Raw genomic sequence first — 20,479 nt, 5'->3', positions numbered from 1 at the left:
ACGATGCTCCCCACAGTTGGGCCACATTTTGGCCCTGGGCGCAAAAACATCTTTTTTTTCTCCCGAATAAACAGAGAGTTTACTGCATAGCTGCTATTGACCAGCCATAATGCACAGGCTCTGTATTTTGCCATTATTCATCACTTTCTCTTCAATGGTAATTTTCCCCTCTGGATTAGAAAGCATTCTTAGATCACAACAAAGTCATAATGTTGAAAAATTATGAACATAAAGCCACCATTCTTTCTGTGGTTGCCTCCAGTGATGTACTAAAACTTTTCAAACAAACTTAAAAACTCCCACCCATCTATGAATAAGATGTTTCTAATCTATCTGTTCTGCTCTTTATGTAAATGTTTGCCTTGACGTTATACTTCTCTGAAGAAAAATCCATAATTGATACATGGATCTAGGAATACCTTGAAATCTTTAATGTTCTCTATTTCTAAGCTAGAAGGTGGTATTTGGAGATGTTTAGCAAGTGCCAGTATTGTGAAATTTTTCAGTACTAACAGTAAGTTTTTTCATCCCATTATTTTTCTGTTAATATGGCAGTCTTGATGAGGGTAGAGGAGTAAATAGCAAGAATCTTGATTGGTTCATTCATTCAGCAAGTATTTATTGAGCACTCACTCCATGCTGAGCACCATGATAGCACCTGGACTGTGTAAATAAAGAAAATAGGTCCCTGCCCTAGAGCTCCCTTCTGCTGGGGAGGAGAAACGAGATAGCAGGGCAGTGAGCAGTCCCAAGCCAGGGCAACATTGTGGCAACCTGCCCAATATGTCACAGCCAGTCCGAAGTCTATGAACGTCCTGTATTTTTGTTCACACATAGCAGCCTTTGCTTGAAATTCCCTTCCACTGCAAAGCAGAGGTAAAGACAAACTTAGTTTATATCAAATTTTTTAAACTTAGTGATGCAACAGCTTTCGTTAAGGATGAAGCCCATTCTAGATTAAAAATTATAGAAAAACTCCTTTTTTACAGGACCAGAGAAATAAAGGCACAAAGGTGCTCAGACTCAGAGTTTCAAGGAATTTAATCCCCAGGGATGTGCTCACAGTGTCGTTAGTTCATCTGTTTCTCAACATAATCTACTTGGTTTCAAGACTTAAAATTTTTGCAATAGAAAAATGGATTCACAACTTAGATCTTGGTGTCAGAGAAAGAAATGTGGCTATGACAGTCTTCTCCCTCCTTCGTCATTCCCTTAATAATGGGAAAGAGATGAAAAATGATGACCTTTCAAGTCATATAATTACAAAATTTTAAATGAGCCACTTAGAATTTCACTTTCAAGGATGCAAATTAGTGTTCAGTTGCTTCACAATATGATACAGACCCACGAGGTTATATTAAACATGTGTAATGAAAGGTTTATGGCGATGACAAAGTAGAAAATTGTACTTTAAATCACATTATCCTTTTTAAAAGATAGCAAATTAAATATGCAAGTATTGCCAGCTAGGATTCACAAAAGATGCTATCTTAACATATTTATGTAAAATATGAACCCATTTCACCTATCAATTGTAGTTAAGGTTTAATTTTAGGTTATAAGATTTGTGTGTGGAGGGGACAAATGTGTTCTGTTTTTCCCAGTAACTTGTGCATTATTTACAATATTTATGCTTAAAGGATATACACATAAAATTTATTTATTGTTTCAACAAAAGTAGTCTCAGCTTCTCACTTTACCAGTCCACGCAGAACTATAATCAAACATTGCCATACTTTTGCCATCATCATGTCTACTTCTTTAAATTTGATTATCTTTCAAATTCTACATTTAATTCAGACGTCTCAATTTGCTTTAGTTACATCACCAAGCATGCTTTTCTTATTTACCTTAACATTTTTGTTGCCTATATTACTCTAGTAAGCCCTACATCACACCTTTTAAAATTTATTTACAAGGCTTCCATTAAGCTAATAGAAGTTTCTTGTGCCAGCCACCATTTCTTTGTTCCTTTTTTTCCCTTCTACAATAATAAGTTATAACTGACTAACAGAGGACAGTTAAACATCACTCCAGATTCTGCTAACAGGGGAGAGTTTGAACATTTTAAATAATGGATAGTTAAACATAAATCTAGGTATTTCTTTGGCACATACATTTTTTTTTTTTTTTGTCAGTTAACTAAGTGTATCTAAATACCTGGATATTTGTCAGCGGTAGGGAAAAAAATATCTAATTGGAACACTGATTATTTCACTTTGTATTATGTTATTAGAGATATACCTTTTAAAGAAAGGGTAAGCAATGCTTTATGCTGAATATGGTACGCAGTATTATATGGTAACATCTAAAACTCATAAGGGTAAACGTGTGTGAACCTTTAAGAATGTGTTTCTCATGGGCATGCAGCAGGAGCAAAAATACATAATGAAATTTGGGATGTAAGTTTCCACTTCTCACATTTTGAATAATAAGTGGTAATCAGTGGTTTGATCAGAAATCTGTTTTTCAGAGTTGGACTTTATTGTGTATATTAGTACCAAAACATGAAGTTACGTTCTGATAACCATGAAATAGCACAATCTATAATTTTTAACCATTGCTGATGCCGTGGTAGAGCTGAGAAATTTACATCGGTGGAAGATTGGAAGATTAGGGGAAGGCACTGAAGTGTCAGATGTTCTGTTCCTTTCATCTTTGGAAGAAATGTGCTGTCCATGTGTCTTCACAGGGGAGGAACTTTGCACGGGCCTCAAACGAGGCTGCACCTTGGACTGCCCCTTCGGCTTCCTAACCGATGCCCACAACTGTGAGATCTGTCAGTGCCGCCCACGCCCCAAGAAGTGCAGACTGATAATCTGTGAAAAGTATTGTCCATTTGGATATCTGTACGTATTTCTTAACTCAGAAGATGTATTCTTAATTATCTGTAACTTGACGAAATGTCTCTTGCCTTTTTTGTTGGCTGTTTTGTGTGTGTTTCTGAATGAATCAGCAATGTACTGAATCCAGAATATCTATGCTTGTTTTGCTAGAGGAATCAGAAAGCAAGGAAAGGCCGTATCTCCAAAGATAAGAATCAAGTTTCACTCTTTTTTGAAGATGGGCTAGAGCCTTGTTATGACACTTTGGGCCTGTTAGGTGAGATTTCCTCATAGCAAGGGCCTTTGGACACTGCCAAAGGGAATGGAACTGTCATGAGGTTCCAGTGTTGTAAGCGCTTCAACTATGCACCACTGTCGCAGCAACTGTTTTGTGATAACGTATTTAATCTATATTTTAAGATGAATTGACAGCTACTGATTTGCAATATGGAGCATCCTTACCTGCCATGCCTCCCTGTCCTACCTTGATGCTTGTCTACGTTTATACTACTCTTTAAAATAGCAGTACATCTTATGAATTTCCTTGGTGATAAGAACTATGACTTGTATTTTTAAATATTCTTTATTGAATCAAATCCCATGAAAATTCAGATTATTCTAGGGGGAAAATAGACATTTCACATTTGTTACTTTTGTGTCTGTCTTAGAATCCACTTCTGTCTTTATATCAAGTTGGTTCCTTAAAGATAACCTTTCAGAATTTTGCTTTGTCATTCCTGCCTTGATTCCTTCCAGTTTAGTCTCTCTGCCTTTTCCATTTGATATGTTTATATAGTGCTAGTAATTATAAGGGATTTAGAGCCATCACCTCTTGCCCAGCGTCTTAAAGGCATTGTTTTTATTCTTCCTCTTAGAAATTCTAGTTTAGCAGGGAGAGGGGAACCTTAATTCTAATTTTAATTGGATAATTAGCTTGGGAACATTATTCTTTAAAATTCCCCAAGTAAACTAATAAATCATCATTGTTCTTAATCCTAAAATATGAATATGATATTAATAAAAGTAAAGCTATTTCTTAGCTTACCTGCTGATGTAGAATAAAGTATTATTATCATAATAGTACCTACAACCACTTGGCTGCAGTGTTATGATAGTTCAGAACCAAGCCTGCATTCATCCAAACTTCACCTTGGAGAGAAAACTCTTAGAGGATTATAGATTCCAGTTGGTATTCCTGTCAGTAAACACATTCAAGAAGGACCAAGTTGACTCTTGTAGGCAAACGAATACTGCATTGGCTAGCACATGTTTCAAGGACAGCCTCTGAGGGAGAAATATAGAGAAGGGAATGGGAGAAGGAAGAAGGAACGGGTAGGTGAATAAATGAGTTAACAAACAAATCTGTTAAAGCCCTGTTAGGGCTTGGAAATGGCACAGTCTATGACAGGAGTGTGAAGCATTCGTTTCATTCACTGTTTTCATTATATTGATATAAATACGTAGGCCCTAGGGTTCAGTTCTCATTTCACTTAGCAGATTGTAGTTTATCACTTGGACAGTTATATACCAAGGATTTCCCATGGGGCCATCTTTTTTTGTGTGTGTGTGTGTGTGGTATGCAGGCCTCTCACTGTTGTGGCCTCTCCCGTTGCGGAGCACAGGCTCCGGACGTGCAGGCTCAGCGGCCATGGCTCACGGGCCCAGCCGCCCCGCGGCCTGTGGGATCCTCCCGGACCAGGGCACGAACCCATGTCCCCTGCATCGGCAGGCAGACTCCCAACCACTGCGCCACCAGGGAAGCCCCGGGGGCCATCTTCTTTTAGAGCCCCTTAATTTGTCCAAGATGAGAAAGAACAGGGTTTATTTTTTTAGTTGAACACCACTGTTGCCACTTAGGGCTCCTTGGGATGAAACCTAAGGATTAATAGACTTAACTCCGTCTTCTCTGCTGCCCAGGAAGCCCAACTAGGGCAAAGCTTGTAGAGGAGATGTTGAGCCTAAGAGAGGAGCTGCAGGTAGTGGACAGAAGACACAGGAGGGCAGGTTAGCACCTTTTGTGATACACAGGGTCATTCTCCTTTTAGAGAAAATAAGGAATTGTTGCTAAGAATTTTTTTGTCGACTTAAACTATGGTGATCTTTTAATAAACATTTATTTAATATCATCTTTCTGCTCAACACAAAATTTAGGCACTGTAGCTTATTAAAGGGAAAAAAAAAAGTTCATCCAGCCATTTCCCTTTATCCTCCGTGCTTCAGTCATGCCCCACAGGTGGAGCATTTTTCAGTTGGTATTCTTTTCTGACTAATGAGGTAATTACTGGACATTGACTGCAGGACTTCTTAAACATTTTGTTCATCAACATATACAAGATATCTACATGTACAACATGCTACAACATTACGTAGCATTCCCAGGTCTATGGATCCTTAAGTTCTTCCATCTGCTAAAAAATTCTGTAGATATCTCAGTAAAATGTTTAGTAGCATCTGAAATTTCTCAAGAGAATGTGTCGTCTGAGGAAGCCTGTGGTTCTGACAGAAGAAGGACTTCTGCCCTAATGCTGGCCTCCAACATTGACCAGCAATATATCCTTCACCTTCCTCTTCCTGGAGCTGCACATTCATCTTTTTGTACTGTTGGTACCACTTTTCCCAATTAAATCAACAGTCACGTCATCAGGATTCTGACAGTCACGTCCTAGAGCACCTAAGTGCTTGGACAGTTCTAACCATTGGCCATGGGTGGGTGGTGGTCATGGCCACAGGGAGCTAATTACGCATCACTCCAGGGGGTTTTGAGAGCAGAAGTTCAAGTCATTCTGCTTACTGAGAATATCACTTCAGTGACCCTTGGTCTAAGCACTTGGGCATCACTTGAGACTTTTGGATTTTCTAACCTCTGACAAAATTTTAATTACCCAGGAAGAATAAGCATGGCTGTGACATCTGTCGCTGTAAGAAATGCCCAGAGCTCCCGTGCAGTAAGATCTGCCCCTTGGGTTTCCAGCAGGACAGTCGTGGCTGTCTTATCTGCAAGTGCAGAGGTAAGTCCCAACGCATAACCCTTCCCCGCTCAGAGCAATCAGAGGCACAGAAACCAAGAACGGAAGTCAATGAAATAATTTCAGTGATTGCTGTGCACTCTGACACCACTGTCACTCTCTAGAGGACCATCCCTTGTCCTTTCATCTCAATGGAATAAGAGCTCAGAATAGAATTTAAAGGAACGGGCCCCACATTGACCAAATTAATCACTTCTTAGCTCTTCAGTTTTACTTGTCTCAGGAACGTTAGCCTAAAGCATCTTTATCTTGACCTCCATAAGAGTCTCCCTCTGTCCAGCAGTGGATCGAGACGATTCATACAGCAAAGGTCCCTTTTCACAGCCCTTTGAGGGTGGGTGAAGCTAAACAGTCTGCTTGTGTATTTTCTTGGTAACACAGTTTTCCCTGAGAATGTCGACTTTTGCTGAATAACCACATGCTAGCCTATAGTTGTGTATAGGTGTGAGTCCTGGGAGTACCTTTTGCAGGACTTCCCCCTCGAGGGATGTTCCTGAAGCTGTGTGAGCCCTTACCCCAGCTCCAGCGCCACTGCCCACCCCAGCTGGTTTTAGTTGTCCACATGAGCCACAGATGAAGCAGTAAAAGACCCCTGAAGTTTGTTCTGTGTTTTTTCAGAGTTGTTCAGTTACCACCTTAAGAGTGTTTTTAGGGGGTCAGAGTAAACAAAAATCTAGTCACTGCTTCAATTGTTCTGCAGAACGAAAACCTGTTAGTTACTAGCGGCCCAGGATTGCCCCACTGAATGATGATTTCTAGAGTGATTATTCTGCATGTATTAAACATGTGTAACGTTCACGCTGAAATCAGTCAGTGCTTGTTTACTGCGTAGAATATGAGAACGTAGAGTGAAGGGAGGAAAAAAAATACCAATAGCAGAGAAATGTATTTGCAGGGTTTTTTACTCCCTTTTTTCTTTTTTTCAAAATTGAGAGCATATTAACTTAAATTCTTTTCATGATTCTTTCCTGTGTCACAAGCTGTGCTGTGTAGACAGGATTTTTGGTGGCTGGGTAGCATTACCTGTAAGGAACTACAGGCTGTTTCTCCTGTGCAGTAGCTCCTTCTTTACCAGGCTGCCTTCTGTCTGTCCAGAGGTCCCTGCTGCAGCCGGGCCACCCGTCCTGTCAGGCACATGTCTGTCCATGGATGGTCATCATCATAAAAATGAGGAAAGCTGGCATGATGGGTGCCGGGAATGCTACTGTCACAGTGGACGGGAAATGTGTGCTCTGATCACCTGCCCGGTGCCTGCCTGTGGCAACCCCACCATTCATCCGGGACAGTGCTGCCCGTCATGTTCAGGTAAAAGCTGGCCGCCATCTCGTGTGCTCCCTAAGCAAATGACTTTTGCCTCATCACATCTGTAATTCCAGGGGAAGTGCAGGGGACGACCCCTGGAACGTATTTCAGCTCTCTGGTTTTTGTCAGCAATAGCCACGAGTGTCAGCCAGGTGCTATAAATGATTAGCCAAAAACCAGAGAATTATTCTAAAGCTCTAAAACCACTCTCCTTATTTTTGAAGGTTTACTCAATTACATTGGTCTTTGAACTACATTTGTGTACAGGTTTGTGGGCTTATGTACTTAAAGCTCCAGCTCTCCATCTTACGGATAGTGTATTAAGGCTGAATGTCTTAGTTAATTGGAGGGGGTTGTTGTTAATTTTATTCCATGAAAGCTTCTTATTTATAAAGTAATATTCGAGAGGGAGAGAATTACTGAAGTCTGTGGATATTGCTTTTTTTAAAATTAATGGATATGTGGTAGTCTTGCCAAATGGAGATGTTTAGAGTGACCACACATCCAAAACATTTACAGTCATAATAATGGTAATCAAGATAAGTTAGTAGAAGAACATAACAGATTTATAATCCATAGTGGTCCAAATTATGGTTGTCCATAACAGTAATTATTACCATAATACCTCATCTAGTGCCTTTGATCCAAAGAGCTCAGCATGGTTTCATAGTTATTATTTCTTCCACCGAGTGGAGGCCACTGAATTAGGGAAAAATACGCTTAGGCAGTTTTTGTTTGGAAAACAGACACAGAGAGATTAGCTTTCTTACCCAAAGGAAAATAGTGTGTCAGCTAGAGGGCCAGGGAGACATGAAGTCTCCTGATTCTTGCATCGAATTTCTTTTAAAGTTGAAATGTACTGTCCGGTTTGGGGGTAGGGATTGTATTTCCCCCGTCAGTCTTGGTCCTGTATCTCCCTCCACCTGTACAACGGGTGCAGTCAGGAACCTGAGGCCTGGGCCTTTTGCAACAAGGCAGGCCCGGCCTGGGAGGGAGGTACCGCATGCTGGCACCTCAGTCTTCACCTGCTTTGCCTGCCAGGGAGGGGGTTGGCAGAGAGGCACTGGAAGTCCTTTTTAGCCCTGACATTATACACACCTCAGTAACTAAGGTATTAAAGTGACAGGCAGCCCCCATACCCCTATAGGGGACCAGATGACAAAGTTTTGTTTTGTTTCGCATAGTTAAGCCAGATGTGCTCTGTATCAAAACTGCTTCCTTATTCGCATGTTTTGCTAGTTAAATATGAAAAACCACTAGTGCCCACTGAAACAGAAGATAAATGAACAATTTAATGAGACAGAACTCTGTGTTGACTCTTTGGGGAAGGAAAAATCATTTGTTCCAATGAAGACCCCATGCTTTAATTATAGGCATGAGTGTGCAGAGTGTGGCCTGCATCTGGGTCTTTGCTAAACGGTGTACTCAGTGAAGAACTCCAACCAGTGGAAATGCAAAGATATTACTAAGAATAGATGATTGACTTAAGCACTGAAAGTCAGTGAAACCAAATCTAGTTTTCTCTATTACAGAGATATGGAAAGTTCTTAAACACACACAGAATTATTGATGTATTATTGTGGGTGTGTGACTATGTAGATATAGACATATAAAAACATACAGGTATTGATATATATGGATGTGTAGGTATGTTTTTTTCCAAATGTCTTTAGTGAGTTGCCACATATGGATCTTTCTGAATAGAGACCAAGCATTGTTGCAATCGTGGACTCCTACTTCAAAGAATATTTTCTCCTGCCTTCTATTCAAGGATCAGCTGTTTTTCCTTCTGAGATAAGTGAGCAGCCTCTGAACTCTTCTGACAGAAGTTTCACCAAATGATACTGTTTCTCAGATTTTTTTTCCTTTTCTTACCCTCTACCTTTCAGTTTTTCTATCACCTCCATCTATCTGGTCACTCATGTTTTGCCTTGAGGCACATGGATAGATATATAGCAAAGGAATTCACAGAGTAAGACAACTGCAAACACACATTGTTTTTCTTCTGACCATTTCCTTACATGGCAGCATTTAAAAGGGCAGCAACTGTCGATCCTCTCCAAGTCCTTTCAAAAGGGAGACTTTTTCCAACAGTAGTTTACTAATAGTCTTTGGAACTATTTTTTCTTTTTCTATAAACGGTGAGAAATGCACTTTTATCTCATCGCAGCCCAATTTTCATTCTAATTATCTTCCTTTCTACTTTCCTCATATACTAGAAAGTTTGGCCCAGTTGGTTATGAATGTAAGCGTTGGCTGATGTCAGTTTTCTGTGATATGTCCACTTGGTCAAAGTTCCAGTCTTTACTAAAAGTTATACAATGCCTTCTTAGCCGGAGCTGGGCCCACACCACTGTATCTCATCAGTATTGCTACATCTCAGGCTGACCACTGCTTTGAAAGTCACAGCCCGTGAGTTCTTAGGAGACGTCAGCTCTGAGTATCTCTGCACAAACAGGGTAGTTCTTCTGAGGCCCAAATTCCACTGATCTCCAAGCGTGAGCCCGCCATGGTGTCTCCAGATGGCTTCTCCGCAGGGTTCCACACTGTCAGCACCTTCTTGAAACGCCTGTTGTATTTGGATGACACGAATATGGTTAATATCTTCATACTTCTCATTTCGCCAGCACAACTTGAGGGCAACTCCCAGTGCCTCTCCAGACATTTTCAGCATTAAATTCCCTCTCTATCACTATCATCTCACCAGGAGCCCCAAATCGCCTCTCGTCTGGGGAAAGAACTCATAGTTATCATTGGCCCCTGGGCGTTTACCTCTCTTGATCATATCGCCAAACAAATGTTTAGTCTCAGGTGAGGGTTCAGACTGTTGATTCTGAAAGAGCATTCCTGCTCAGTGTGCCGGCAGCTGGTCGGGATTGGGGTGTGTCCTGCTCAACAGTAGGACTTATTTCTAAGCCTGAAAGGACTCAGGGTCCCAGAGATAATGAAGTGAATGGGGCACAAATCAGTTTACAATTGTATTTAATCTGGAGGTGTATCCATGATCCAAACAAACATAGACTTGGGTTCAGATCCCTTGTCTGCCCTTAATACTCTGAGTTCTCAGTTTCCTTATATGTTAAATAGGATAACAGTACCTATTCACATTGGTATAAGGAGTAAATGAAGTAACATATGTAAAGCACTAACATGGAAACCGGAACTATAGGAAGCATTCAGTAAATGAGAGATCTTTATTCTAGATAATCCTACATTCACAGATGTCCCCTAAGAGGCTCCTGTTCTCTTCAACAGTAGAAGTCCCTGTAATTTTTTTTTTTTTTTTTTTTTTTTTTTTGCGGTACGCAGGCCTCTCCCGTCGCGGAGCACGGGCTCCAGAAGCGCAGGCTCAGCGGCCATGGCTCACGGGCCCAGCCGCTCTGCGGCATGTGGGATCCTCCCGGACCGGGGCACAAACCCGTGTCCCCTGCATTGGCAGGCAGACTCTCAACCACTGTGCCACCAGGGAAGCCCCCTGTGGTTTAATTATCTCGTTGGAGCCTCTCGTTACTGTTGACAGACCGGAACCACTTGAACCTCACTTCCTGAAACTAGCTCTTCTGCTGTTGCTTTATATTTCTGTGCATGGAATGTTTTCTTCCCTGTGTTCTTGAGGGAAACAGCCAGTTCATCTTCTTTGTCCCTTAAAGCCCACAGCACCAGGTTCTTCCCAAGCTGGTAAGACAGCAGATGAATAATTTCTTGTGTTTGGATTTTGTGTCGTTCCCCAGATGACTTTGTGGTGCAGAAGCCGGAGCTCAGCACCCCCTCCATTTGCCATGCCCCTGGGGGAGAGTACTTTGTGGAAGGAGAAACATGGCACATTGACACCTGTACTCAGTGCACCTGCCACAGCGGGCGGGTGCTGTGTGAGACAGAGGTGTGCCCACCGCTGCTCTGCCAGAACCCCACACGCACCCAGGACTCCTGTTGCCCACAGTGTCCAGGTAACCGGCACTGCGCCTCGGGATGCACTGGGCTGATGGGGAGGGCCTGCAGCCTGGGCGTTGTCATTCTGCAGGACCGGTGGGCTGGGTTGAGCCGCACGTGGGAGTGGGCCAGACCCAGTCACCAGTAACCCAGGCAGGAACATCTGGCAGGCAGCTTTCTAAATTCATTCCTTTCTATCAACCACATATTTATGCAATCAATATGCCTTGCACCTGAGGTGACTTTGAACAACAACAGCAAAAAAAAAAAAAAAGTTTCTTTCTACCCTTTTTTTCTTAACCCTACATCTCAGACTCAAGAGACAGTCCTGCTGTACCAGATTATTCCAGATGATTTTGCTAATGTGAAAAGTCATCTTTTTCTTTACAAAATGTGAAGAGCAATTATTGATAAGTAATGTAAATAAAATCTTTGAAATATGTAAGGGTGGTGAAGATACTTTGAGAATGTTAAACAGAGGAATCGCTAAAAGATGCATAATGCCCACCTTCTCAAATCTGTGATGATTAAGTTAAGATCCAGAAGTACTAAGTGACCAGCACTGCATATGTACAAAGAGTACTATTGTTTTCTTTTTTTTTTTAGTTCTCAGATAATCTGGCCTTAGCAGGTGAATTTATGGTCATGAAACAAACATAATGAAATTTTGTCAGACTTTTAAACATAAGTTGCTGATTATGCAACGCAAGTAGCAATTCTAATTAACACTAGAATATATGACTTAATTTGTATAATTACCAAGTTGACAGCACACTAGTTTTGTTGTTGCTCAGTCTTTTATCTTTTCAACTTAAATCAGTAATCATTTACCTTCTAAATGCATATTCTTAGAGTATTTCTGCTCAGTAAAACATAAGCCCTTGTATTACTTTTCTTACATTGGATTATCTAGTCAGCCAGCTAGAATCTATTGTTCTGTCATTATGTAACCAGCGTAGTTGATGTCCAGAATTCTTCCTGGGTTCACATTGATGATATTTTTTAATTGCATCAGAGGAAATTGTAGGGATAGCAACATTATTTGCTGTTGTCATCATGCCCTGCTGCTGAGGTGTTATCATCTTAGTACAGAATCTTTGGCGTAATTTTCAACCATGTTAATCTGAAAAGCTTAATTAGTGCAACGTCTTTTCTAGTATAAGAAATAGTTCAGATGTATTATGTTGTTAGGATATACCCTAGTCCCTCCTATATTTTTATCATCACTCTTTTACTTGGACACAAACCCTAATGTTTCTCTGTTAATATATGACCATGATTATTCCCATCCTCCTGGTGGAAGCTACTCTGAGTGGTCTCTTCAGTGGCGGTCATGAATTTATATCCGTTTAATGTATTCATTTTACAAGTGCTCATGGAATGCCTGAATTGAGCCATGGGGATCCCGGGGTTGATGAGAACCGCCACAACTCCTATCCTGTGGAGCAGTAATGCAAAAGAAGAGCTGAACAATCCAGTACTCCACCTTTAAGTAAATCATGACAGAGTGAGAGGAGTGCCTGGAAAGGAAAGCCTTAAGAGCGCATGTAACCCAGGAAGCTTTAACTAAAGTGGGAAGTACCTCTGTTCCCACTTGTCCGAGGATCTGAGGACAAATACGGGGGTTGGCCCAAATTTATTGGTGGGACACCTGACTGGACTCAGAGGTTCAGCCCAGGCAAAGAACAAGAGCTCCCTGGAAATGGGACTCCTGTGTGTGCCAAGGACTGATTTCTTAGAGCCAGGTCTCAAGGCCAGTGCGCATGAGCAGAGGCCCTGCTGATTCTAGCAGAGCAGAGACCTCCCCTCTAGAAACAGGAACAAGCACCCCATGTGTGCCTGGCTTTGGCTTCTCCTTTATAAACGTATGCCTAGGGACTCTTCCTTACTTTACATATAACTTGAGAGATACTTCAGTGATAGCCTTCATCTTAAATGTCAGGACTTTCTGTTTCCTAGATCAGTATTCTGAAGGTTACACTTAAACCTGTGAATAAGTTTGTATCTAGAATGCTCTTGTATTTTAAAATCAGTCACCTACCCCATCATTGATCTTTCTGAACTTTCCATTCATAGTTGTGTTGCGATAAAAAGTCTTAAAGTTCAAAGCATTGATTTCTTCACATTGCAGTAAATTTCGACAGCAGCATTGATAAATGGAGTATTTCACATCTACAAAAATACCATCTCTAACCTTAGGATACTTGCATCCTAAAGTTGTCCCAAAATGATATATATGTACAACTAGAAGAGTTGCATCCCTCATGGTGATTGTATCTCCTGGGATGCCTTGTCATTCCCTCTGTTCTTAACTCCCCCTCTCCTCTGGCCTGGTTTAGAGCAAGGTCTAGAAACAGAAGTGGGCTCATGAAGAAAGACTGAGCATCCCTGTAGGTGATGATACTTCACCAAGGTGAGAAAGGCAGAGAATAGAAAAGCACTTCTTTCTTTTTTCACACTTTTAAAATTCTCTTTCATTTTTGATTTTTTTAAAGTTGGAAAGAAGCGTAGCACAGAAGAGAGATCCCTCTTTTCTTCTTTTATTTCTCTGGTATAGAAATAAAAAGAATGAATGAACACCAGTGAAAGAACTGGTAAAAACAAAACAAGTGAGTTAATGTTTAGAATCAGAGTGTAAAGAAGGGGTCTCACTTTTTCCTAAAAATGGAAAGAAAGGCCCAAAGAAGGAAGATAGCCTGGGCAAGATTCCCAAATGATATCTTCAGTCAGGGCTCCGAAGTCTCTTGCCCTGGGGGCTGAAGACCTGCAGACGCTGCATCTCAGCTGCAGCTCTCACTCCAGCTCTGCCGGCACATTCCCATGTCTCCTGGCGTCCCCTCCAGACTCTAGGATGTTCATTTCAGCTATTTCATGCTTCCATCGCTGCCGTCCCTGCTTCCTCCTCTAAGTTTTCAGACACCAGGTTGGGTGTTGCTTGCAAGAGCTAAGCTGTCATAACACACAGAAGCCTCGTGGCAATTTGCAGAGCCTCGTGTAGACTAGTGTGAGTTGCCCTGATTTCTAGCCAAATCAAAAGTTAACATCAGTCAATCTCTTAAAAAGAAATTATCCCTAGACATGGATGATCCAGAAAAGATGCCTGAGAAAGTAATCCCATTTTACCAACATATGCATGTGATCTATGGAAACTTACCTAAAATTGGACCTGAAGCACATTTGGAACAATGGAACCAATGGCTGTTCTTTCACTGTTGCTGCCTTCAGGACTGGCAGTAGGAGATACAGTTACACACTTCGGGTTCAGAGCCCAAAGTAAAGCAATTGCCCCGCTTCTCAAAGAGACTCTTCTTGTCAAATCAGACTTGCTGGCTGTAGGGTGTATTCAGGAGGTGGATGGGAGGAAAATGGGACACTTAGAGCTTCTGCATCACTGTGATAGCTACATGTGTATGAAAGAGCAGACTTCATGACGTTGACTATGAGAACGGATGATAATTCTTCTGACCCTGTATCCTTTGAGAAAACGGGATTCTCTTAGAGGTTTGCTGGGTGGGACCATCATGGCGTTTTCCAGACTCTCAAGTGCAAAGGTGGTTGGGAGTGCTCTCTTGTCAGTGCAATTGTGACATTTCTAAACTAGGAAACTTCACTAACTAGTATTACGCTTTCCTTTGTTATATTGCAGTCAGCTTTCTGCTTGAGCTTACCGCTCTCAAGTCAGTTCAGGGAATGGCAAGACCCAAAGAGATATCTGGGTTTTCTGGTGACGTTCTTTTGTGTTTCAAGTTGTTACTAGATCTGGAGACCCTCTGGTCTGTATTTATGTAGCAAAAACACACAAGTCTTGCAAATGGTTTCTCTGTAGGTGCATCCTCAGGAGTGATTTACATTTCCCATCATCTTTCAGCCATTAATGTGAATGCCTGAACATTGAAGTGTTACATACAGTTTGAAAATCTGTTTGGGTGTTAATTGGTTAGGACTGCATGCGGCTGCAAGTAAGAGAAAACCCAGCTACAGATTTTTTTTTTTTTTTTTTTTTTTTTTTGCGGTACGTGGGCCTCTCACTGTCGCGGCCTCTCCCATTGCGGAGCACAGGCTCCGGACGCGCAGGCTCAGTGGCCATGGCTCACGGGCCCAGCCACTCTGCGGCATGTGGGGTCTTCCCGGAGCGGGGCATGAACCCGTGTCCCCTGCATCGGCAGGCGGACTCTCAACCACTGCGCCACCAGGGAAGCCCCCCCAGCTACAGTTTTTAAACAGAGGTTTCTTTACCATACATTATGAGAAGCTTGGAGACAGATGTTGACCCCATTGATTTAGTGTCTTAGTGATATCAAGGCCTCTCTCTTACAGGTATGATAAGGGTATTATAGCTACAGGCGACACACTCATATTCAAGGCAGGAAGAATGTGGAAGCATGTGGGTAGCTTCACATCTGCCCTTCTTTTAAGAAAGTAAAAGCTTTCCCAGAAATCCCTGATTAGCCAGTGAATCTGTTAGCCACAGCCAGCTGACATGGCCACCCCCAGCTCTGCCAGAGACTAGAAAAGGAGGGAGCAGTGGTCCCACATGACATATACCCCTTGTGATCCAGGTCCTCAGCCACCCCACCCCCGACCTTAAAATCAGGAGTTCATTAAGAAAGAAAGGTAGAGTGGATATCTTGCAAGCAACTAACAGAATCTCTGCAACAGATCCTTTGTGATCTTTGTTGTTTTTGTTTCAAAACTCCAGGCCCTGTCCGAGCCAGATGTGCTGTGTCATTAGTGAGTCCTTTTTTTTTTTTTTTTTTTTTTTTTGCGGTACGCGGGCCTCTCACTGTTGTGGCCTCTCCCGTTGCGGAGCGCAGGCTCAGCGGCCATGGCTCACGGGCCCGGCCACTCCACGGCATGTGGGATCTTCCCGGACCGGGGCACAAACCCGTGTCCCCTGCATCAGCAGGCAGACTCTCAACCACTGCGCCACCAGGGAAGCCCCTGAGTCCATTTTAAGGAGGCACACAAAGCCCTGGTGACCGAGCGTGCTTTGTATGGGACAGAGTGAAACTCACTGTGTTGCACAGTGGGTGGCCTGCAGCATCTTTTTTTCTGCTGACCTTCTGTTCATTTTTCCAGATGAACCTCTCCAGCCTTCCTCATCCCATAATGACAGCGTGCCGAGTTACTGCAAAAATGATGAAGGGGATATATTCCTGGCAGCGGAGTCCTGGAAGCCGGATGTGTGTACCAGCTGCGTGTGCATGGATAGCGTAATTAGCTGTTACTCTGAGTCTTGCCCTTCAGTATCCTGTGAAAGACCTGTGTTGAGAAAAGGCCAGTGTTGTCCCTACTGCATAGGTAAGACCAAGAAAAAAAATCCTTCCTTTCTCCCAGTGACCACTAAATCTACATTGACAGCCATTTGCCTAGATCAGTTAATAATTTTGAAATCTGTTTTTCTGATTGACGTGCCACATAGAATCAATGTAGTCACATCAGGTGGAGGAAAGACATGGAGGATGTGTTCCCGAGATAAAGCATATTAAGAATAAGAAATGCTCTCTGAGGATGTCGTGATGCTATAGCGCTGTCTCTCTTGGGCTCCTTTGCCATTTCAGAATTTTCAATATTGGAACTCTTCCTTCACTCTGTTACTGACCGTGGTCCTTTTGTCCACAGAGAAACACCATGTCCCATATCAGAGTACACTTAGTGCCTAAGCTTGCCACTGCCTTGAGATCAGCTAAATACCAGATACTAATTTTAATCCCCCAATTACTCCTCTGTCTGCTAACACTTAATTGATTCTATTTAAACCATGTGGTTGTCCGTGTGGAGGGCTTAGGGACACAGAGTGAGGCCTGAGTAACTGACAGAGCCCTCTCCTTCATGTGACCCACGGGGATACATCTTGTGAGCAGAGGACACATGTATATCAGCCCCTGACGTCTATACCAAAACTGGTCCTGTGGACACAAGCCAGATGCCGTTCTGGAGTCCAGAAGGCGAGGCTCAGACAGCTGGCAGCTCTAATACAGGCACAGTTCCTGCTCCCAAGGCTCTCACTCTCTTTGATTGCTTTTGTCTCAAGTAAAGCTCATAAAGTCAAGTGAAAGACAATGACATATCTCAGTCCAGTTGTGAACCTGTAATCAGAGTTAGCAGGTGAAAAATTAGGCAAGCTGTATTAACGACAGGCATCATGCAATTTATTGTTGAAGATTTTTGCGTGCTTCGTAGATGCAAGTCCGTGCATATATTTGGGGTGATGCCTGAGGAGGAGGAGAAATCCTCTGGCCACAGGGCTTTGTAACAATCCCCGTAGATGAGTCGATAAATGGCGCTCAGGTGCACATTGGCCACCATTCAAGCTTATCAGGACAGCTCCTCTGGCCACTCTATGGGGCCACTTCCTCTGAAGACTTATTCTACACATTGGTATACAAGAGATGGAAAGATTTTTAAAGCATAATTTCTGGTCTCAGGAATTTTACAGAGCTTGAGTTTCTCAATGTAATGGTCAGGGAATATTAAAAACTATGTGTGAAAGATGGATTCTCTTCTTTTAACAGGGTGGCTGTCTATCCAATTTATTCTTTAAACCATGCTCTTGTGAGTGAAGTGGGGACTGTTAATAATTATGTTGGGACCATAGCTGTAGGCCAGGAGTGTCCCTAGTAAATCGGGACATACGGTTGCTGCACCTCTTAGTGACTGGAGCGTTGGGTCTGCTGTAATACCCGTAATCTTTGTAGCTCCTAAATGGAGCCAAAAATGTATCAAGGCATCCACCCAACTTACTGCTACGTGTCTTCTCAGAGAGCTGACCAACAGTCATCTGGCAAGTGGCATAGCCCTTGGTGAGACCTGAATGAAAGGTGTAACCAGGCCACTATTTCAGACAGGGTGTTGGTGGATGGAGGGGGAAATGTCCAGCCAGGACCACTGTATTTAAATACCAAAACTTCAGTCCTAAAGGAAGCAGTTTATAAATCAACCAAGGGCACTTGGATCACAGTTGGAAACTAGGGCCCAGGAGGCTTGAGAATTCTATTACCTTCAGAGGAAAAACCCAGCAGTGAATTTCTTGTGTGTTGAAAACCCTCAAATTTAATTTTTTTTAGATAAAAAAAGTTCCGGTTGTGTTTTGCTACTTAATTGGTAAATACGTGATTAGTAAATTACTCAGCTAGTAAATTTGTTTCCATGTGATAACAGTAAATCACTTCTCTTTCTCACAAAACCAATTTAACAAAACCAAACTTATGGAAAGAAACCTGCATATCATAGTATTCTGTGTTGTCTTTTTTTTTTTTTCTTTTGCCTGCATATTTTCCTATTCCAATTCCTGCATTATTTAGACCAGCAGTCCCCAACCTTTTGGCCACCAGGAACGGTTTCGTGGAAGACAGTTTTTCCATGGAGGGTGGTAGTGTTGTTTCAGGCTGGTAGCGTGAGCGACAGGAGCGGCAGATGAAGTTTCACTCACTCCCCGGCCTCTCACCTCCTGCTGTGCGGCCTGGTTCCTAACAGGCCTCAGACTGGTAGTGGTTGCAGCCCAGGGGCTGGGAACCCCTGATTTAGACCATGCATTCATCTTTAGTGTGGGGAAGAAAATACCAGTTTGCCCCCAATTTGTGATTTTGATTTCGAGTTAGATTGTAAGTACTTTCACTAAATTGTGGTTCATATGAGCTCATAATGATAGAGTGGAAATTTGATTTCTGTTACATCTCCCTCCACAACTACTACCCCCTCCCCTTGACACAGGTATAACTGTACTGTATAAACCCTATGACGTATCTTCTGGGGAACATATTGGGGAGTCTTAACATTTGATGCGTGATGCTGTGTGCTGTGTCCTTGCATTCATCTTAGTGCTTCATACATGTTTTCTTACTGAAATAGTCATTAGGAGCCTCTATATGCATCCTACTTTTCTGCAAGTAGCAAGGACCAGGTTATGTCCAAGCATATGAAGTCAAGTTCAGTTCATGACTGTGATATGGGGATTTTATGACCCTCCAGTTTGCTCCCTTGGCCTCTCCAGGCTTATTCTCTTGTCAGCTTCCCGTCAGTGTGGTCCCTCTGTAAGGGCACCAAGCCCGGGCAGCACTAGTACACCTGCAGGCAGTTACTGGCGATGCCCCAGTGGCAAAGCCTGCATCCCCATCCAGATCACCTAGCAAAGGAAGAAGGTAGGAAGGCCGTCATTCTGCATGTCATAAAGCCCCCAGTTGCTTCCCAGCAGGCATCGAGGACCAGTGCTTTCATTGCCTCCTGTTTTAGGCTTTCTCAGTTTGAACCCAGCTCCTTATTAACCCAGATAATCTGTTCCCGGGGTCACATGTGCCTCCTCCAGGCCTACAGTGCTGACCTCACCATGGCTGCAGGTCTCCTCCCTGGGGGAATGTTCTCCCTAATCAGTCAAATATGGATCTCTAAAAACCTCAAATCTGCCTTTAATCTGGCTTCTTCTTTAGTGCTAAAACCCCTGAAGAAAAGTGTGCTTGCTTTCACCTTGTGAAGTAGCCTTTTTTCTTACCACAAGAGAATTGAAAAGGGTGATCCTACTAAAAGTAGTGTAATTACGAATGTTTGTGTTCCTTTCAGATAAATTATCAAGTCACTAAAGTGCAATGATAACGCTTCTCTTCTGCTGTGTGAAAGCCTCATATTATGTGCGCTAATTTAATAGAATGTGTAATACAGACATAATTAATAGGATTGATGATTCATTTTGAAAAGTGAACAGCTTTGTCTAATTACTTATAATACCCATCATTAGGGAATTCATCCTTGTCCTAGAAGGAAACTAAGCAGTAATTACCCAATCATTTTAATGGAACATCTTCTGATTCCCTAATTTTTTTATATTCCAGCTTCCTACACAAATACACACAAACTTAGATTTTATTTTCATAGGCTTTTTGACTGTAATGATGGCTTAAAGAAAGGGGAACGAGAATCAAGAGATGACTTGAATGTAGATCGGGGCGGGGGCGGGGGCGGGGGGGGGGTGGGGGGAGGATAAAAGGCCTGGTGGGAATTCTAACGTGTGATAGCAGATTTGATATGTGGTTCCTTGTAAACAACAGATGCCTTCGCCATGACAGACTTCACCATGCAAGATAGCCTTGATAGCCTTATCACTGACTACATGCTCCATGCCTTTCTAACCTTTCTGGAGCAAAAAATTATTTCGGTGCTTCAGTGCGATCTTTATTCCATCACTCCTAAAGGGCAGCAAACAATTAAGCCCAAAACCCTTACATCGGCACTTCCTGTGCCTGAGGGGATGCTTGTCCTGACACATCACCCTTGCTCTCATGTTTGTGTGGGTGATGCTTCTGCGAAGGGCCAGACTCTAGCAACTTCTGTCTAGCAAGGTCATCCCCGCAGATCTGCACCATGGCCAGGGGTGCAGTCATTCCTGAATGTTATGTTCATAAC

General features: G+C 42.5%; 1 protein-coding gene across 5 annotated transcripts in view; it reads left to right on the top strand.

Moving 5' to 3' along the window:
- The window catches only part of CRIM1 (cysteine rich transmembrane BMP regulator 1), a 207,945-nt gene that overhangs the window by 158,627 nt on the left and 28,839 nt on the right, over positions 1-20,479 (top strand). For 4 of the 5 annotated variants that reach the window (XM_089923288.1, XM_022574097.3, XM_022574098.3 and 1 more), the window contains 5 exons: positions 2,693-2,849; positions 5,712-5,833; positions 6,947-7,156; positions 10,885-11,100; positions 16,163-16,384. In XM_089923288.1, the coding sequence (XP_089779414.1) occupies positions 2,693-2,849; positions 5,712-5,833; positions 6,947-7,156; positions 10,885-11,100; positions 16,163-16,384 (927 nt within the window). The remainder of the gene's footprint in view (positions 1-2,692; positions 2,850-5,711; positions 5,834-6,946; positions 7,157-10,884; positions 11,101-16,162; positions 16,385-20,479) is intronic. The other variant, XM_022574099.3, reaches the window with a different exon arrangement.

Source organism: Delphinapterus leucas, chromosome 13, assembly GCF_059928025.1.
Source record: "Delphinapterus leucas isolate spDelLeu-1000000601 "Yukka" chromosome 13, BTC_Dleu_Yukka2, whole genome shotgun sequence".
NCBI lineage: Eukaryota > Metazoa > Chordata > Mammalia > Artiodactyla > Monodontidae > Delphinapterus > Delphinapterus leucas.
This window is presented reverse-complemented; position numbering and strand designations above follow the sequence as displayed.